The sequence below is a fragment of the Falco rusticolus genome, chromosome 4 (genome assembly GCF_015220075.1).
Source record: "Falco rusticolus isolate bFalRus1 chromosome 4, bFalRus1.pri, whole genome shotgun sequence".
Taxonomy (NCBI): Eukaryota; Metazoa; Chordata; class Aves; order Falconiformes; family Falconidae; genus Falco; species Falco rusticolus.
The window spans coordinates 40,579,253-40,597,105 of NC_051190.1; the positions used below are offsets into that span (position 1 = coordinate 40,579,253).

The following is a 17,853-nucleotide window of genomic DNA, read 5'->3' on the forward strand; positions in this document are numbered from 1 at the left end:
AAAAATCTGAACTGATGAAGAGTAGTTGGTTAGTCATGTTACTTAAGCTGGTCCCAAAATAGCACCTTCCTTTTTCGGTAGAGTTAGGTTTGCAGCTGTTGTCTCTATCTGTTGTCTCTGAAGAAAATTTTAACATTGAGTTGCTGACGTCAATTTTTTTCTTTTTTTTACAGCTGATGTGGGCTTTGCCCCTGACAGAAGTTATTTGGTTCTAGCTCTGAGTTTGGAAGAAGTTGGTATATAGATTTTCCCCTAACTTTCAATTGATGTGTTTAGCTTTAGTGGGAGTAATACTATCACTTAAACCATGTTGTCGTCTCAAGGAGTTTTGCTACATCCATATGGAGTGCCAATGATTCTGCCGGCAGCACCATACTTCGCTGGACTTGTTCAGGTAATGCAAGGCCGCTTCCAACAAGCAACTTAACTCTAGTGCACTTAGAGTAATAATTGGAATTTTTATGGTTGAGAAAGCAAACACTTTTAATACAGGCAAAAGCTCTCATGTAGTCAGTGAGAAGACAGTAGGAAATCAAAAAGATGGATCACCCTAATCTGTGTATTGACATCTCTCATGGCTGAATAAATGGTGTAGTTGAGCTATATTTGCTTGTATTGATTTGTCTGCTGTTTAACATTCATGCCTTTGCTTCACGAGGTTGACCACAGGGCAGAGGATTTGCTATCCATTCTAGGTTTCTGAGGGAGTCAGCATTCCCACGGCAGGTCATAAGACAAAGTAACATACCATGATGTGTTTAGGTTAAGTGCTTTAGCACAGCAAATATGAATAGTGTTAAATATGCATTAATTCATATGTTATGCATCACCCTGAATGAAAAAGGGTTTGTGTTTTTGTGTGTATAGAAATGTATCACCTTCACAGAATAATTATGCACGTCATATTAACTCTTTTGAACCCTGCAAGTGTAAGATCTTGCTTTGGGGTAAGAGTTCTGTATTTCAGAAGTGATCTGGCAATTACTAGATCTAGTTGGTGTTGGTGTTGTCTGTTTTGGATTGTATTTTTTATTTTTTTTATCCGAAAGTGGTATTACAGAATTTTCTGCTGGTAGGCTTAGGATTTTGAATAGATTAAGTAGACGCTAATTGAGCAAAAAGTATTTTTGTAGTTTACAGTACAAGAAGACAGTAAGAAAGGATTCAAGTAACATTCCCAGAATTGGAACAATTAAAAAGCCTGTGCCCTGTAAATGGCAGTAGTTAGATACTGTGCATTAACAGGGTCGAGAGGCACACGTGTGTGACAGCGCTTCTGTGCCACGCTAGTGATCAATCGAATTAGCTGTGGAGGAGAGGTACATTTTCTTTATGCTCCTTTACAGTTAGCTGATGTAGAGGGTCAATCACAGCTTGAAACAGATGTTTTTTCCCCATATCGGTCCTTCCAGTAATTGAAGACTGTGAGTTCTGTTCCTCACTTTAGGCTTAATATCAGACACATATGTTTGACATAGAAATATAGCATTGCATGGTGGCCATTATCAGGTACAGAAAAGCTGTGTCTTCCGAGACATGCAAGCTGATGCTATTTTTTTATGCAGTGAGACACAGCAGCACACTTGAACATGTCAAGCAGGCCTTCATATCCATTAGAATTTGGGGGTGAAGGTCGGACGCTAGAGCTCAGTCAGACCTTGTGCCATCCTGTCCAATAAATAATTACAAGCAAATCGTGCCTTTCACTCTATGCTGATTGATGTTGAAATTGCTTTTGAAAGTTCTCATAAGTTCCTGTTATAGATTAAGTGCCGGTGTAGGAAAAATAACTGCACCCAACTGAAATGGGTGAATGTAATCAGGTTTAATGGACTCGAGAGCTTGTTGGGAATTAAATAACTATTGATTTGTTGGAAAGTTGCTGTCATTACAAAATGCCACTCTGGACGCATTATCCAAGCAGACAGATTAGAAGAAAGGGCCCTTCGAAAATTCGGGATGCCTTATTTCAATCTTTTTTTCTTTTCTTTCTTTCCTTAGAAAGATAAATCCAGGCCTGTGCTGCTCCATTAGCATAGGTCTAAAATAGGCAAGCAATAAGAATTGTTCTACCACAAAATAGGTAGGTTTACAAGTCCAGTTGAAAAGTGTTCTTCATGTGGATACTACCCTAGGCACCCCTCTTCTCTCCCTCTCCCTCATGTCACACCTGAAAAATGCATTTTGGAAACAAAATGAATGTTTAAGTTCTTGTCAGTGGGTGAACTGGAACATTAAATGGTTGAACCGCTTTCTCATCCCAAGCTTTTAGATCTGCATTTGCAGTATCTGCAGTCAGGTTGTGATACTAGAATGCTTATTGTTTGTCTCTTAAGGTAAACCTAAGTGTCCAAAATAAATAATGCAAAGGACACTTGATAGGCATATTTACATCATCCTCTTCTAAGCAGTAATTACATAATGTTCAGAACTTTAATGGAGATTTTCTTCAAAAATACGCCTTGATAAACTGATTATGCAAATATTTTTACTGAGTTGCAGGTTAAGAGCCACAGCCCTCAAAGTATTTTTGAATAAAAGGCTGTTTTAACATTTTAGAGGTTTATAAGATTGCAGTGTATTTATTTGCATGGATTTCTACAGAAGCTAGATGTATTTCTGATTAGGGATTCCCCATGATTTCCAATTGGATTTACATCAAGATTGCATATGAAAAGTGTGTACAGAGTGTTGCGTAGAGGTTTAGGGGACTATTGTTGTGGGGTTTTTTTATGCTTTATGTTGTGTGATTGAGCAAAGGAGAGCTCAGATCTCTGTGGAGGACTGTTAGTCTTTAGGGCTTCTGCACCTTCAAGTGCTGTATATTATTTTACTTTTTGCTGTGTATGTGCAGCCATTTCCAGCCTCTCTTCTTAAATTCATCAGTACACTCTATCCAACATCCTCTGCTTCCTTTTGTCACACCCTCTTGTCACAGAGAACTGGAGTGTGTGAGATTTAGGATGAAGGAAAAAGGGCAGATACTGTGGATGCATCTGTGGAAACACTTTAGGTAGAGCCATGTCTATTTTCCCAAGTGCATGTATTATTCTATTAAGATTTATATTCATCTTAATGACATCCTATGTTTGAGTGAGATGATGAAGAATGGAATGCATATGTTCTTGGAGAGAGAGAAGGTAGTTGTTCAATTACAGATATGTCAGAATTTATCAAATTATGTGAAATATACTTGCAAACTTGGTTTTATTTTCCAACAAAAAAAAATACTTTTAAAAAAAAACTGATTGGAATGATGGTATTATTATTGCCTATGATTTCTGAACACTTTTTTAATGAGAAAAATAAAATATCCTTTCCTTTCCCTTCTTCCTCCTGGGTGAAACTGTAGGAGGAAAAAAAAATCACATGAAAGTACAAATGATGCATAAATAGCATTATGGCTCATGTGGGTGGAGAGAAGTTTTCTGACTTGGCACAAAAGATGTACTGGTGGCTTTGCAGGGTTGTCACCAGTGTGCTGCCATGAGGACCAGGGCAGGTGCTGCAGTCTGCCAGCTGTGGGCAGCAGGGCCACTGGGTGTCAAAACTTTGTCCTTTTGCTCCGGACAGGTGAGATGTAAAAAGAACCCAACAACGGTATATAGGATTAAATGGCAATCCAGTAAGGGACATAGTCTTCTGCCCTTGGTTCGTGTCCCGGTTTCGTCATTCGATTCCCATGGGGGAATTGTGGCGTGGGCACTGGGTGGTGGGCAGCAGAAGGAAACGACCCGTCTGCGTTGGCCGGGGTGTGGGACCGTTGCCGTCGGGAAGTGGGGCTGTGCGCCATGGCACTGTCTTACCTGTTCTCAGAACAAACCTGGGAAATAACTTTCCATTGTTCATTGAAATTACAAAGTACAGCATCAAAAAAACTGTTTTGCAATTCATAGAAGAGTAGTATGTTTTGTACGATAATAAGTTAAACGTCTCCATGTTAGCTTCATGTTTCGTGGCTTTGAGTGTTCTGGGTATATAAAATCGTTGCAATGCTCTGGATATTTGCGATGTTAGGATTATGATAAAATATTTCAAAAACACAAGTGCAATATATGGCATTTTAATGATAGATGCTAAATTATTTATTACATGGCTGGTTTAGGTGGCTCAATTTCCATTCAGCAGAGAAAGAGGAGTTTATATACATAATTATGCAAACTAATAAAGGTGAAATTACTTAGACTTTTCAATAAACTACTGGAACATTCTAAATAGAGCAACGATTCTATTTAATACAAAATGTGCTACTTTAAAGGTTAAAAGGATGGTGTTTTTTTCTGAATATGTTCAGCATTTTTTTAAAGTATGCTTTTATTTAGCGTAGTGACCAGAAAACCTGGACAAGTTCTGAGGGTTTAAGCTTATGTTCATTGTTGAAGACTTCGGTTGGCAAAGCTAGACCCTTTCATCCTTTTTTTTATTTGCTTATTTGTTTGCGTGGTGGTAAAGGGGGGTAGAATAAAAATAGGAAATAGATAGCTGTTGATTAACTGTTTTAATAAATGGTGAATTACCATCCTTCTAAGTACATAATTCATAAATTTAAATTATTCTGAAGATGCTTTGATTATATATGAGCATCTGATTTTCCATAACTGGTTAACTGGTGTGTTTGACTGACAACTGGAAAAGTGGTAATCTGGAGGCAGTTCCATTTTTATTTCAGAGCTGAGAGAATTGCCTAGAATATGCTGTAAAAAGTACTGGTGCAGACTTCTTCACAGTTCCATCTTTACCCGTCTGTAAAATCCTTGTTTTAGTGCTGTATTGGGAAGTGTGAGCAGCGAATGCATTTGGAGTGTTGGTAGATGCTAGCATGTTAGGCTACCTGCAAAGTCACGCTTGCTTCCTGGCCGTCCAGCTTTGGAGAGTTTTGTGGATGTGTTGTGTTACCTTACATTAAAAAGTATTTTATAATTTAGCAGGTTTTATTTGAATAATACATTGGAAATAGAAATGATGCGGTTTAATTCTTCCTGTGTTGCCTGAAGTGGCGTGTAGTTGTTTCGTTGTTTTTAGATTATGATCTAGTGGGATGCAGTGCATAATTTCTGTTTACATTGGCTGAATTGCCTGTTTGAAATGCAGTAAGGAGATGATTTGCCTCAGATGCAGATTTATTCTGGCTCGATTATGTTGTTTTGTCTTTCAAGTGATAAAGGTCTCCTATTACTAGTACTATACTCCCAGCACTTTGTGAGTAGAGAACCAACATGTTTTACTACTCCAATCACTTTTCCTCTGAGTGTGTATTTTATTCTGCTTTTGAGAGTGTATGTCTAAAATTTCTTCTCTTAGTCTGAGTGGCAGAGTTTTTTCTCCCTTCTGTATCAACAAATGCTTTTAATAGGAGATGTGAGGTGGTGGTGATAGTGATGGAAGTGGTCATATTATGCGTTAACAAAAACTTTCAGTTATCAATGTTTAAAACTCTGGAAATCATAGAATCATTTAGGTTGGAAAAGACCTTTAAGATCATCAAGTCCAACCATTAACCCAGCACTGCCAAGCCCAGCACTAAACCATGTCCTTAAGTGCCACGCTGTTCCGGGTACCAGCCAGGGTGCTGCCGGCCGCCTTGGCCACCTGGGCACGCTGGGGGCTCACGCCCAGCCGGCTGCTGAGCAGCCCCCCCAGGCCCTTTCCCACCGGGCACCTTCCCAGCCCCCTGCCCCAGCCTGTGGCGCTGCCGGGGCTGGTGTGACCCACGGGCAGGGCCCGGCACTGAGCCCTGTTGAACCTCACTCAGTGGCCTCGGCCGCTCGGCCCGGCCTGCCCAGACCCCCCCGCAGAGCCCCCTGCCCCCCAGCACCCCCCAGCTGGGGGTCACCTGCAGCCTGACTGAGGGGGCACTCGATCCCCTCGCCCAGCCCGTCGGTACAGACGTTACCCAGGGCTGGCCCCAGCACCGAGCCCTGGGGCATCCCGTGTGCCCGGCACCGGCGGGATGTGACTCCATCCCCCACCACGCTGTGGGCTCAGCACCCAGCCAGCTTCTAACCCAGCGCAGAGCCCCCCCGGCCCCGCCGTGAGCAGCCGGTGTCTCCAGGAGATGCTGTGGGAGACGGTGCCAAAGGCTTTACACCGAGGTCCCGGTAGGCACCCCCCCCGCCCTTCCCGCACCCACCGGGCAGGTCGTCCTGTCACAGGAGGGGAGCAGGTTTGCCAAGCGGGACCTGACCTCCATGAACCTGCGCTGGCTGGGCCTGATCCCCACTGTCCCACACGTGCCGTGTGATGGCACACAGGGTGATCTGCTCCATACAACTTCAGATTATATTTTTTTTCCTTTTGATACACGGATAAAATAGTGTAGCCAACGTGCCTGCTCTGTGAAATCTGTCATTTCCTTAAGAGGCTACAGTCAGATTGAATGTTTTGTTATTTTTATTGCAAGAATTTATTTTCTTTTAACCTCTTTTTTTTCTTGCTAATAAGTGCAGATGCCATAATATACCTGGTGATGGACCTGCGGGGCAGAGAGGGAGGGGTAATGACACAGAGTGGCTTTCCTTTTGACCAAAAAGACTTTTTTTTTTAAGTGAGAATAGCCTATCTAAAGAGTTTTATTTTGACTAAGAAACAAGTGGCTATTCTGTCTTCCCACCTGCATGATCTTCTCTCACTAGCCATTATTTTGGACATCAGCAGGTACCATAATTTGAACGCCGGGCACTACATTGCTTCTCTCTGTCAGCTCAGTCCCTGTCACGGTGTGGTCAGGGCTTCTCCCTGAGCCGAGCAAAAAACCCAGCGGGTTTCATCTGACACCCAACAGACACCGAATTTCCTTCCTGTCCCACTTTTGCATATAATACCAGCATTAGTGAATTATAGACATCAGTATATAAACACGGTCTCTAACTGGTGTGTCAGGCGAGACACTTCAGCGGGTGTTTTAGTACGGCAAGAAACTGCGTAAACCTGGGCCTTCGTGGCTGCAGCTTCTGCAGTGTGTTTTAAGTGGAATAAATAAAAGGATATTTGAGTTTGTATGAACAGAATAGTTTCTATAGATAGCTTTCATTAGGACAACTTCTATTTATTTTCTCATTCCCTACATAAGACAAAACTTTTAAGTTTCAGCTTCTCCGCAAAGCAGATTATTTGGTTTGGCTTCCTTAACTAGGAGTCAGCAAGCTGATAGCGCTGTTTCCAAGGATCTGGAATTTCAGCTGATTTTTTTTTATTATTATTATTCCTCTGACTCATGCCTAATCATAAAAATTATGACGGCCAGATTATGGTGGGAGATACAACTTTGAAGTTCTGTTGTTTTCAGTAGAATGATATATAACTGATATCAAAACATGCTTGTATATCTAAACATAGAACAATTATTTTTATGGAGTTGGCTTGAATGTTTTACCTATTCACCCTGTGATAAGTTATCTTGTATTACATGAGCTAAAGTTAGAGACCCAGTTAAATGCATCTTTTGTTTTATTTGGTCTGCTTGCTTTTTTATTTTAAGTGAGGTGTGCAGCTGTTTTCTCCAATCTGGTTTCAACGAAGGTGTTGTAAAAATGTATGAGATGTCTATGGCAATAGACCAGGTTGTGGGGGGAAAAAAATATAGTAAGGATGTCATAATTTAAACGACAAATATTTTCAGCCGAAGTAATTGGGGATTGCATGTGAAATGCTCTATTACAAGGTGAGAGTGATGGAATCGCACCTGGCTAAAAATTTGCCAGGTAGTATTGTAGCTGTCTTAAAGTTTATGAGCATGAGAAGGGTTCACAGCAAATTTGCAAAAGTGGGGAATTTTTTTGTTTATTTGGGTTTTATTGCAGTTGCAGGTCATGAATGCTGTAAATAGATAACAGGAATTTGATCCAGGTAAATTTTCCATGTCAGAGTTTTCACTTGTGTTTTGTGAGATTCTGATTATTTTGGATTAGGGTAAATTCCCATACCTTGGTTCCTTCTCTTCCTCTAGTGGCCAGAGATACATGAGCTAGATAGCTTCAAGGATGACTTAATCCTCCTAATTCTGATGGTTTTATTAAATCAATAAAGAATGTCTGTGGTTTTTTTCATCTATGTATTGTTTTATTGCTGCGATAAACTTGAGTTTTATCAAGCTGAGAAGAACGTAAAAGCCTCTTGCCTGTATTTTCAAGAGTCACAGTGGTTTATATTCTGTCTTTTAAGATTTTGAGGCCTTTGAATTAAATAAAACAAATAGTGCATTTCAAGGAAACGTTATCCAGACTTTATTGGAAAGTATCCCTAAGTAAAAACCACTTATTTAGATAAAGCGAAAAATACCCATGAAGAACTGATCTGAATTATGGTGATTTTTTTTTTTTTCTTGTATATTCTGAGAGATTCAAAATCTGGTAAAATGATCATTAGCCCAATGCTTTTTCGTCTCATCGGGCTGGAAGTGGCATTCTGTAATGTCCCTGTCCCTACTTTGCCATAGTATTTCAAAATTATGTAAGGCTAATTAGTAAAACTTCAAAGTAATGGAGGAGACAATGGTAGGCTGTATATATATTATTTTACTATGATAAATGTCTGTGACACCTTGCTTTCTCTGTAACATTTGAGTATCTAGCAAATTCAGTAGAATGCATCTCCAGCCATCTTAGGCACATAAACTGCAAAACATCTAACCCAGGTGAGTGGCTGGCTGCCAAAATGCAAATGTGCAGATTTCTCTGAGTGCTACTAGCAACTGTGCAGGTAAGTGTCAGCTGCCTCCACTCCTACTGACAGTGGTGCTATGTCCGTGCATGTTTCAAATACTCTGAGAACAAATCACATTGACAGTTGAGAGCAAGAAAGGAAAAAAAGGGAATTTCCAAACGTTTTACTTGTATTCCGTCCTAGATAAAATCCTGAATTGTATTAAATCAGAACCTGAACATAGATGAGCATTCCAAAGAGTGGTAAGAGCAGGTTAAAGAGCCTGGCAGTGGGTTGTTTGTTCGTTCTTTAGTTTTGTTTAGTTGCGAAATAAAAAGTGACTAGAGGCAAGGGAAAGCAGGTCTTCTGACATCTGTGAATGATCTTGTAGATAGTAATACGGAATGAATCATCCTTTTTTTTTTCCTACTGGCCTCAGTGTGATGCTGACTTTTAGTGAATGAGCAAACCCAAGAAGTCTTTCCTTTACTCTCTAGAGATAACTCTTCCCTGTAAGTGTGGCTCAGGTGAGGTGGCTCAGTTGGATGCTGACCTGAGTGTTCAAGACGGGACCTGCTGTGGTTCCCTGGAAGGCAGTGTGCAGGTGCATAGCCTCCTCTGCAAGAGGGTCCCTCCTTCCCCAGGTGTGGGATCGGTATTTATGTGTATAGGGGGTGGTTTTATTTCATTTTCAGGAGAATGAGTTTAGTGCTTGACCATCTTTTTAGTATTTCTTTTCTTTTGTTTCTCTGATGCATTAGATCTTTTCTGAGCAAAAAGAGATTGGAGATAACTTTTTAATATGGTGATAAATACAGAAAAGCCTAATTCCAATCAAATAAGCTCACATTTTTTAAGTCCTTTTTTTATTTGACTTGGAATTCTTCTGAAAATTATTATTTGAAATAAGAATAATCTTATATTCTTATAAGAATATTTCTTACAGAAATTTGATCTTGCTACCTTTTGAGGTACAGAGAGGAGGTAAACCTCTACAGCTGTATTTCAGTGTCCTGTTAGTATGAAAATATTTTAACTTAAGCTATCCCAAATGACCCCCAAAACATACATGATATTTAGATCCATCAAAAAGCAGGATGGAAAACGATGCAGATTGTATACAAAACAGAAAATACAGTTTCTTAAGAAAGCCATGAGGATTTCTTTAGAGTCTCAACAAAGCTTTGTTCCACAGAGCCTGAACCGTACTTGAAAAGTTCTGCTTCTCAGTATCTTAAATAATTTACATTTTGTTATGTTTTTGTAATAACTAATTAGTACTAAGTGGTTTTTAAGTTTGCGGTACCTGGAAACTGTCCTACGTTGGAAAGCTGCCTCCTCAGGTGCAAGCTGCAGAGCGTGGTTGCACTGTTTGACCGCCGTTCCACCGTACCTGATTTTCAGTAGTGCAGCACTCTTATCTACCTTGTCCTGAGATGCTCGTTCTTCTCATCTATTTAGCATGTTCTGTTGTGACAAGTCACGCAAGAGTCTGTTCTGAGATGACTGTGGAAAAGATAGCACAAGCTTTCCTTTCACTAAGGGAAATTAAGTGTAATTGGAACACACGAATAAATTACACTTTCGATTATTACTTTTTTCAAAATCTTATGTCTAGACACAAGGCTGTACCCATAATTTTTTTGCCCTTCTGGTCTTATACTATCTAAAACCAATATAAAGCAAACTTGAAATCTTAAAAATATCTTTATCTGCCTGTGACTAACTCATAAAATTTAAATTCTGGCTTCCATGTTCTCTTTGTCTTCTCTTTCCATTTAAGACCAAAGTATCCATCTCACTTCTAACTACCTAGATACAATGAGGAGGATCTAGCAGTTATCACTAGTTGGATCCAGTAACAGAAGAGGATTTACAGCTAACTGGAACACAGCAGCTAGGCTTTGGCCCAGGTCTCCTTGAAAGACCAACCAGTCTTTTGCAAATTGATCTTTCTACTGGATTTTCCCTTATCAAACCAGTTCTTAAGTTTGCCATTCATCTGAAAAAAAAAAAAAAAAATAAAAAATCTGCAGTTGCAGAAATGTCTCATGTAGTTCCATGTTTGTTTACTTATTCAGAATCTTAAATATAAAACGAAGGGAACTGTTGTGTGTAAGGATTTGCTTGTAAATGCTTCTAAAAGTTACCTAGAATTGTTGATGATTCAAAGAAATTTTGCAAAACTAATCAGTCTGTAAGAAAAATAACAGGTGGATTGGTTTCATTGTGGCATGGGTCACTATGTAGTGGGAAAATGTCTTCGCTGGCTCCTGTGATGACTTATTTTGTAGACCTAAATTGTTAAAACACACGCGAGCCTTTTGAACACTGCTGTTCTAGGAAATGAAATAAATCCATTGCAGGATTCTCAGAGTACCGGTTTTAACTGACATACTGTGCTGGATTGACTGGAGTGAGTACCTGGTATTTTTACTGCAGAAATGAATGCCTGGGGTTTTATGCCTTCCTCCATGAAGGAACAGTTAAAATCAGGCACAGGGAAACGTAACAGATGTTCATACACATTTCCCATCTGAAAATGCCTTCTACTGGCCAAGGCGATTGTTAGGCACAATTAAGCTCAGTATATACATCCTGTACTGTAAGCCAAGTCTGCTGAATCTATTCCCAACAGGGAAGCACAGATTTGGAAAGAAGGCAGTTTATATGAACTTTCATCTGCAGTAGATTTTTGAGTCACTGCATGAAAAACATAGGAGACCTGACTGACAGCTCTGAGGCTGAGCCCCAGTGCTCTGTGCTGTAAACTACGTCTTTAAGAGAAACTTTCAATCCACGGGAAGATTTCGTCTGCATTTCAGGGATGCTAGCACTTGAAATCTGATTTCTGAGCGGCATTTGGTATTATGTTGCCAACTGACTTAAAAAGCTTGTGATATGATGCCTTGTAATGTTCCACATTCAGTCTAATTGTCACTGTGATCAGCGTTATGATGGCAACTCTTCATGATGACTACGGGGATATATTTTTCTCTTGTTCTGCATATTATATCTGAAATGTGAGGTACTTTTTGATTTCAGAGGCATACTGGTAGTGAAGGGAGGAAGGCACTGCAGACCTGCAGACTTTAAATCATGCCATATGTGTTTATGCAGAGAGTGGGGTTTGCCATTTCCAATAATATGATAGCATCTACTGTTGAAAAAGGTGCTGAGAACCAAGTACTCTTATATTTTGTGATATATATTGTAACTGAACGCATTATAGTTGGCTGTTCCAGAAAAGCATGCCTTCCTGGTGTCTCAAAAGAATGCAGTGATTGACTATATTCATTCTATCAGAATATCATACAGACACTATGAAAGTGTGTTGACCTAAAAATGTCAGCAGGTATTTCATATCAGTCGTCTTCTCTCTCTCTCTTTTTTTTTTTTTTTTTTTTTTTTTTTTTTGGGCGGGGGGTGTGGGAGACAAAAATGCAAGACAGACATTGCTTTTCCGTCGTGTAATGCCTGTCTCTTAATAATGTAAAAAGCTCTGTGCCAGGTCTGTAAAAAGAATCTGTAAGTTGTTGCAGGGAAGTCAGTGAGTCTTCTCACTGAAATATGTAAGAGCGCTCTAAAACCTGCCTGCTGCTCTAGTCTTATTTTTCTGTAGTAAAGACACAAACCTGCATATTGATTCCCTCTTTTCCTCTGGCCTTAGTTTTCCATATGACATTGTTAAGTTCCTCTTTGGATGGATGTAAATAGGGTTTAGTATCTCATGTTATCTTTAGACGTGGCAGAAATGGGGAGAGAGTTGGCCCGTAGTTCCGTGCAGATGATGCTACGCAGTTACCTGTGTTTCACTAAGGCAAGAAAGAGACTCTTCTGGTTTTCTGAAAAATCTGCTTTGTTCCTCTGAGAGAGAATGCCTTACCTATCTCTTCTTTAGTCCCCTGGAACTGTGGGACGCCTGAGGATTACCTAGGACATTGCTGGGAAGCATATGGCCTTACAAGTGCGTAAAAATGACTCTGCGTTTTAACTCATGGGGTGTCAGGGTGTTTATTTCTGGTTTTTGGCCACAAGAAGCATTGTCTTGATTAAGTGTCTGTGAAATGTACTTTTTACATGCAGTTCAGCAGTCATCTTGAGGTCAGTATATTCCTGGTGGAAGGTTTCTGGCAGCAGATTTTTTTGCATTATTATTGGTTCATTTTTACAGAACTGCACAAAACAATTTTTTAGTAAAAGCCTTCCTCTAGCAGAATAATAGCAAAATGCTGAGGAAGGTATTTTTATTCTTTTGGTTCTCAGAAGAAATAGGAGACCAATAAGGGAAGTAGTCCAGTGATTCTTTGGTGAATCGTACTTAGCATGGGAGAGATTATTGCAAAATATTAATAAATGTGTAGTAGTGTACTTCTGGATAGATGGGATGACATTTTCTTTTTTATGTTTTCAATTTGTTAGTTGCATTCATTGCAGAGATTTCCTCCCCTGAGTTCCAGAAGTCAAGATGAAGTACCTGAAATACTTAAAAGTAGTTCTGGGTCAGAGCCAGGCTCCATAGTAATTTAAGCCCTTTCTTCATAGTTTTATTCTTTCTTTTTTTCCTTTTTTTTATTAAGCACTTCTTTTCTGACACAGCAGATAATATGCCCAGTACTTAATTTTCTTAATCCCATTCTATAAGACTGCTTTTGTAATGTTCCAGTTCTTACCCCGTGTTTCTCACGTTCTGTATTCTGCATGCCTCTGTCACTTCTCTCACCTTGTTGCTGTAGTAATGTTTTCTTTTTTATATAGCTTGGAACACTTTTCTGTTACAAAAATGGCATAACCATTTTGCATTTTATTAAGTAAAATTATCTTCTGAGTACCATTCTTCAATTCCATTGCAAAAAAAACATGATACGGCATTCACAACGTTAAAATAGATTGAGTTGGGCATCAAACACCATCAGAAACAGATCCAAGACGTATTTTTAGGGAACGCTATATAGTAGCAAGTATTTGAAGTATTTTTGGAAGTATTTCTTGAGAATGATGCCTCTTAGCTTAAGGTGATTCTCATGTGTACTGTCTAAAACACCATCCATGTCACTACTAGCTCCCTCACCTAATGACTAAAACTGAAGAATTAATTTCTCTGTGGATATATGTATGCAGGTAGTATTGCGTTGGCAGTATTTCTTACATTTACCACTTTGTTCTTCTGGATGCATTCATCATTCTGCTTAAGCAGTATGTTTCCTTGGAGGAAAGGAAAAAAGTTATAAATTTGAAGTAAAACTTCTTGGTTGGGTGGGGGTGGGGCTTGGGGGGGTTGTTTGTTGAATAGTAACTGTGATCCAAGAATAAGAAGTATTTTTTAGTGTTAATTACCCTCCACACCTTCTTTGAAAAACCCAGTGCACATACTTTGTGAATTTGTCCAATAGTTATCTTATGTTCTCTAACGGGATGGGAGACTTTGAATATATATTACCTACTGCAGAAATAGCAAAATCGACTTGAATGTATAATGGTTCTTTTTCTCTCTTTGTCTCAGGACAGAACATTTTTGTTAAAAATTGATTCCGCACCCTTTGATGAAAACCATTTCTCTAATGTAACAAAACCTAATTTTGTTGTTGTTGTTGTCTTATTTATTTATCTGCCAAATCATAGAGTGTGTATATATATATATATTTATATAAGAAAGGTTTCTTGCTGTGAAGAGGGATTTCTGATTCACAGATTCCAAGATATTCAAGCCAGGAAGGATCATTGTGATAATTCAGCCTGTCCTCTTGAAAATACATGCTACAGAATTTCTCTCTGAGACTGGCATAAAGCATACTTTTTGGAAGATATTTAATCTTGTTTAAAACATCCAGGTAATTTTGATTCCATCGGTTTCTCTGATACCCTGCTGACCTGTTGGAGTGGTTATTACCCTTGTAGCTCGGACACTGCGAGGCTCTTTATTTCTCCTTCTAGCCACTGGTTCCTGCTGGGTTTTTTTGTCTGCAAGATTGAAAATGCAAAATGTCCACAAACAAGTAAGGAAGGTCTTAAGGAGTACCACCTCCTGGAAGAGATGTATGTCACAGACATGGAGAAAATAGGGAAGCGAGTCACCTTGTGGGATCATGTAATATAATCCTCTGCCTGAAAGCAAGATCAGCTTTGCCTGTGTCATTCCTGCCAGATGCCTTTCTAGCCCATTCTTAAGATCTTGAACAACAGGGACTCTCTAATCTCTCCAGGCATTTTACACTTACACTAGAGCTGGGTCTTTTTTCCCTGATGTCTGAGTTAAAAAATCTTTAATTTTGTAATTTAACCTCCCACTGTTGTTTTATGCAGAGTGGGCACAGAAAATGCATTGTTTCCATCATTTTCATAGTGGGCTATTATCTACTTAAAGACAGTGATGTCAGGCTCAGCCTTCTTTTCTTGTGGTAGTGCAATCCTCATTCCTTCAATCTTCCCTTCTAGAGTTTTTCTTAGCCTCCTACAGTTGCGAGACATTATGGATAAGATTTTTAGATCCACAGAATTATTTAAGTATTTCATTTCTCTTTTTGAGAAGAACATAAAGTAATGTATGAAGCATAACTTCCCATTGTATACCTGAAATCCAAGTAGGAGATAACAAAATTTTGCTAGTAGATACAGATGTATAGTGGGGAGGAAAGGTGAGAGTTAACGCTAAGTCACGAGACACCGAGCACCATGAAAGATGAGTTTATTTTGCTGTTATTAAAAATTTCATTTCAGGATAATCCCTCTGAGGTTTAACACATTATTTTAAGAAAAGCTTCCTAGAGCAGCAGTAAACAAGACACAGTACAGTACGTTCAAAAGATTCATAAGTGTTTGGATTTTTTTTTTAAGCATCCCATTTATTGAATCTATTTCTGATACAGTGCTGAAAGAAACAGCAATCATGTTGCCTATGTGTTTGCAAAGACTGACATTTGTTAAGTAATCCATTGAGATAATCAGTACTGAAGACTTCTCTGCAGTTTTGGCTGTCAAATTTTGTGAAGTAGGATGAAAAACGTTTAAAGCACAGGCTGGCTCTTTACTGATTTTTGGCCTGCCCGTTCATCAGCAACTCGGCTGAGGCTCAATGTTGAGGTGTTGCTCTGTGTGGGGCAGTATCGGTTTCCATGCGTGGCATTGTCAGAGCAGGTAACCTGTGCCTCTGAACAGCCAAAGAACGGGAGCATGGCATCCTTCCGTCTGAATTTTTTTGTTTACATTAGTGTAACAATGCCCCAATCCCCGTTACTACAGAAATGTGTGGACACCTCATTTTACTGTATGGCGTTTACATTAACATAGGACATGTTTAACTACTGCAGTGGCTTTTTGTACTCATACAACATGAGTTCACTCTATTACGCCCACTGTTTGAGTGGATACCATTATGGAAATCACAGCAGAAAAGCCATAGATTATTTAGATACAAGAAAAACATAGTCTTCTTTTAAGCAGAAGTGAAACCACAACGCAGTTTTATGTTTATTGGTGGGGACAACTGATTGCATTAACAGCAAAACAGTAAACAAAATGCACATATGCTACAATTGTGTTACCTGCATTTAATTTTCCCTTTATAATTATCATTGTATTTTGGAGAATCATTATTCTAAATGTATGATTTCTCCTTTTTTTTTAACGTTTGTAAGGATAGTTGACAAAATATGATGTATGAATACACATACTCTTCAGGTCTCTTAAAGCTACAGTGCTGTAATGTCACATGTTACAAATCATAATTAATCTATATTTCACTTGACAGCCTGCATTAAAAGATGACATTTTTGGCATGTGTTTCTATTCAAGAAGGCTCTGAAATTACAGTAGAGCACCTGCTGAAGTGCTTTCCTAAAGTAGGATCCTGGTACTCAGTAAATATAATCACATTTTCTCAAGTTTTCCCCTAGTGTTAATATCTGTGATAGGACCTGAAACTCTGAAGCATGGATCAAGAGCAGTCTGTGATCAGGAAAAGGCAGATAAATGGTCATGGAAGAGCAAAGAGATTAAGAAACACAGAGAAGTAAAGCAAAATAAATGAGCCTTTAGCAGAGTGAGATTTATTTGCCAGTTTTTATTTGTATCACTTTATACAAAGTGACTCAAAAAAACCCCATATGTATCACATTTCTGCTTTAAGGAATCTTCCTGCCCTGACTTGCCTTTTTTCCTTGGTTATTCAGACAAGTGTTAATGTGTAGAGGTGTGCACGGCAGAAATAAAACCAGGGCTTTGTGAGGGTAGCGTGGTGGCACCTCGGTGCCTCCGGATGGCCACTGCCAAGTCTGGTTCTTGTAGGATTTACTGTGTCAGCTCAGCAAAGAACAAAAGCTGCCTCCCTTCTTGCTGACCAGCACTGGGGAGAGCTTGTAAACGGTCAAAATGTTGTAAGAAATGTATACAGATGAAAGAGTGCCTTTATGACTTGCTCCCAGACACAAAATACAGATAACAGAGCATCTTTTAAAGCAATATTTGTGGAGGTTATATGTAATTTTCCATTATATCATGGAAGAATGGAGGGGAATATAATAGTAAAGGTTATTATTCTGCTTAACCTTCATAATGATAAACAAGGCGTTAGTAAATTAAACCTATCACATTCTCAGCATAATTTTTCTTCAGTTTCTTTTTTCACTGTGATTCACCATTCTCCCCTCTCCCCTGTTGTATGTGTCCATGGCTGCAGAAACAGGAAGTGATCCCTGTAATGTGGACAACATCAGGAGTGTAAGGCTGGGAACTCGTTTCAGTTTGCTTAATAATATGTTTTATACTTGGTCTCATGTATATGTCTAAGGATGGGTGCCTATTTAATTATATGAGAAACATTTCTGTCTGGACCGTGTGAGGAGAGATCAGTTTCTCCTGTAATCTAACATGGATCATGCATTTTCATTTCATGAAAAATGTCACAGCTGATTTCATCCTTTCAGGGACAAATTTTGAGGTAGTTGCATACATTATAAAATCAAAATACCTCAACAGTGGTGTTCTTCAGGAAACTTGTACAAAGGACTTGTGTATAGTTTTAAATTCTGTGCACTTGTTGGAATGCAGCACTGTGTTTTAAGTTTTTGTCTAGCTTATGAGTTATTTTGTGTGAACATTGCTGTGAAAAGTAAATATTGCCAGGATCCAGAGAAACAGCTGAAATGTATGGAAGGGATAAGAAATCCTTGATACTTGACTGAAATTTCTCAGTAAGGTAGAGTTTCAATGTTTTTA

General features: G+C 39.1%; 1 protein-coding gene across 25 annotated transcripts in view; it reads left to right on the top strand.

The window, feature by feature from the left end:
• RBFOX1 (RNA binding fox-1 homolog 1) overlaps positions 1 to 17,853 on the top strand; it is a 955,581-nt gene that overhangs the window by 693,700 nt on the left and 244,028 nt on the right. For 9 of the 25 annotated variants that reach the window (XM_037386474.1, XM_037386477.1, XM_037386463.1 and 6 more), the window contains one exon: positions 174 to 394. The exons of the other annotated variants lie outside the window; for them this stretch is intronic. In XM_037386474.1, the coding sequence (XP_037242371.1) occupies positions 308 to 394 (87 nt within the window). In that variant the 5' untranslated portion in view covers positions 174 to 307. The remainder of the gene's footprint in view (positions 1 to 173; positions 395 to 17,853) is intronic. 25 annotated transcript variants of the gene reach the window in all.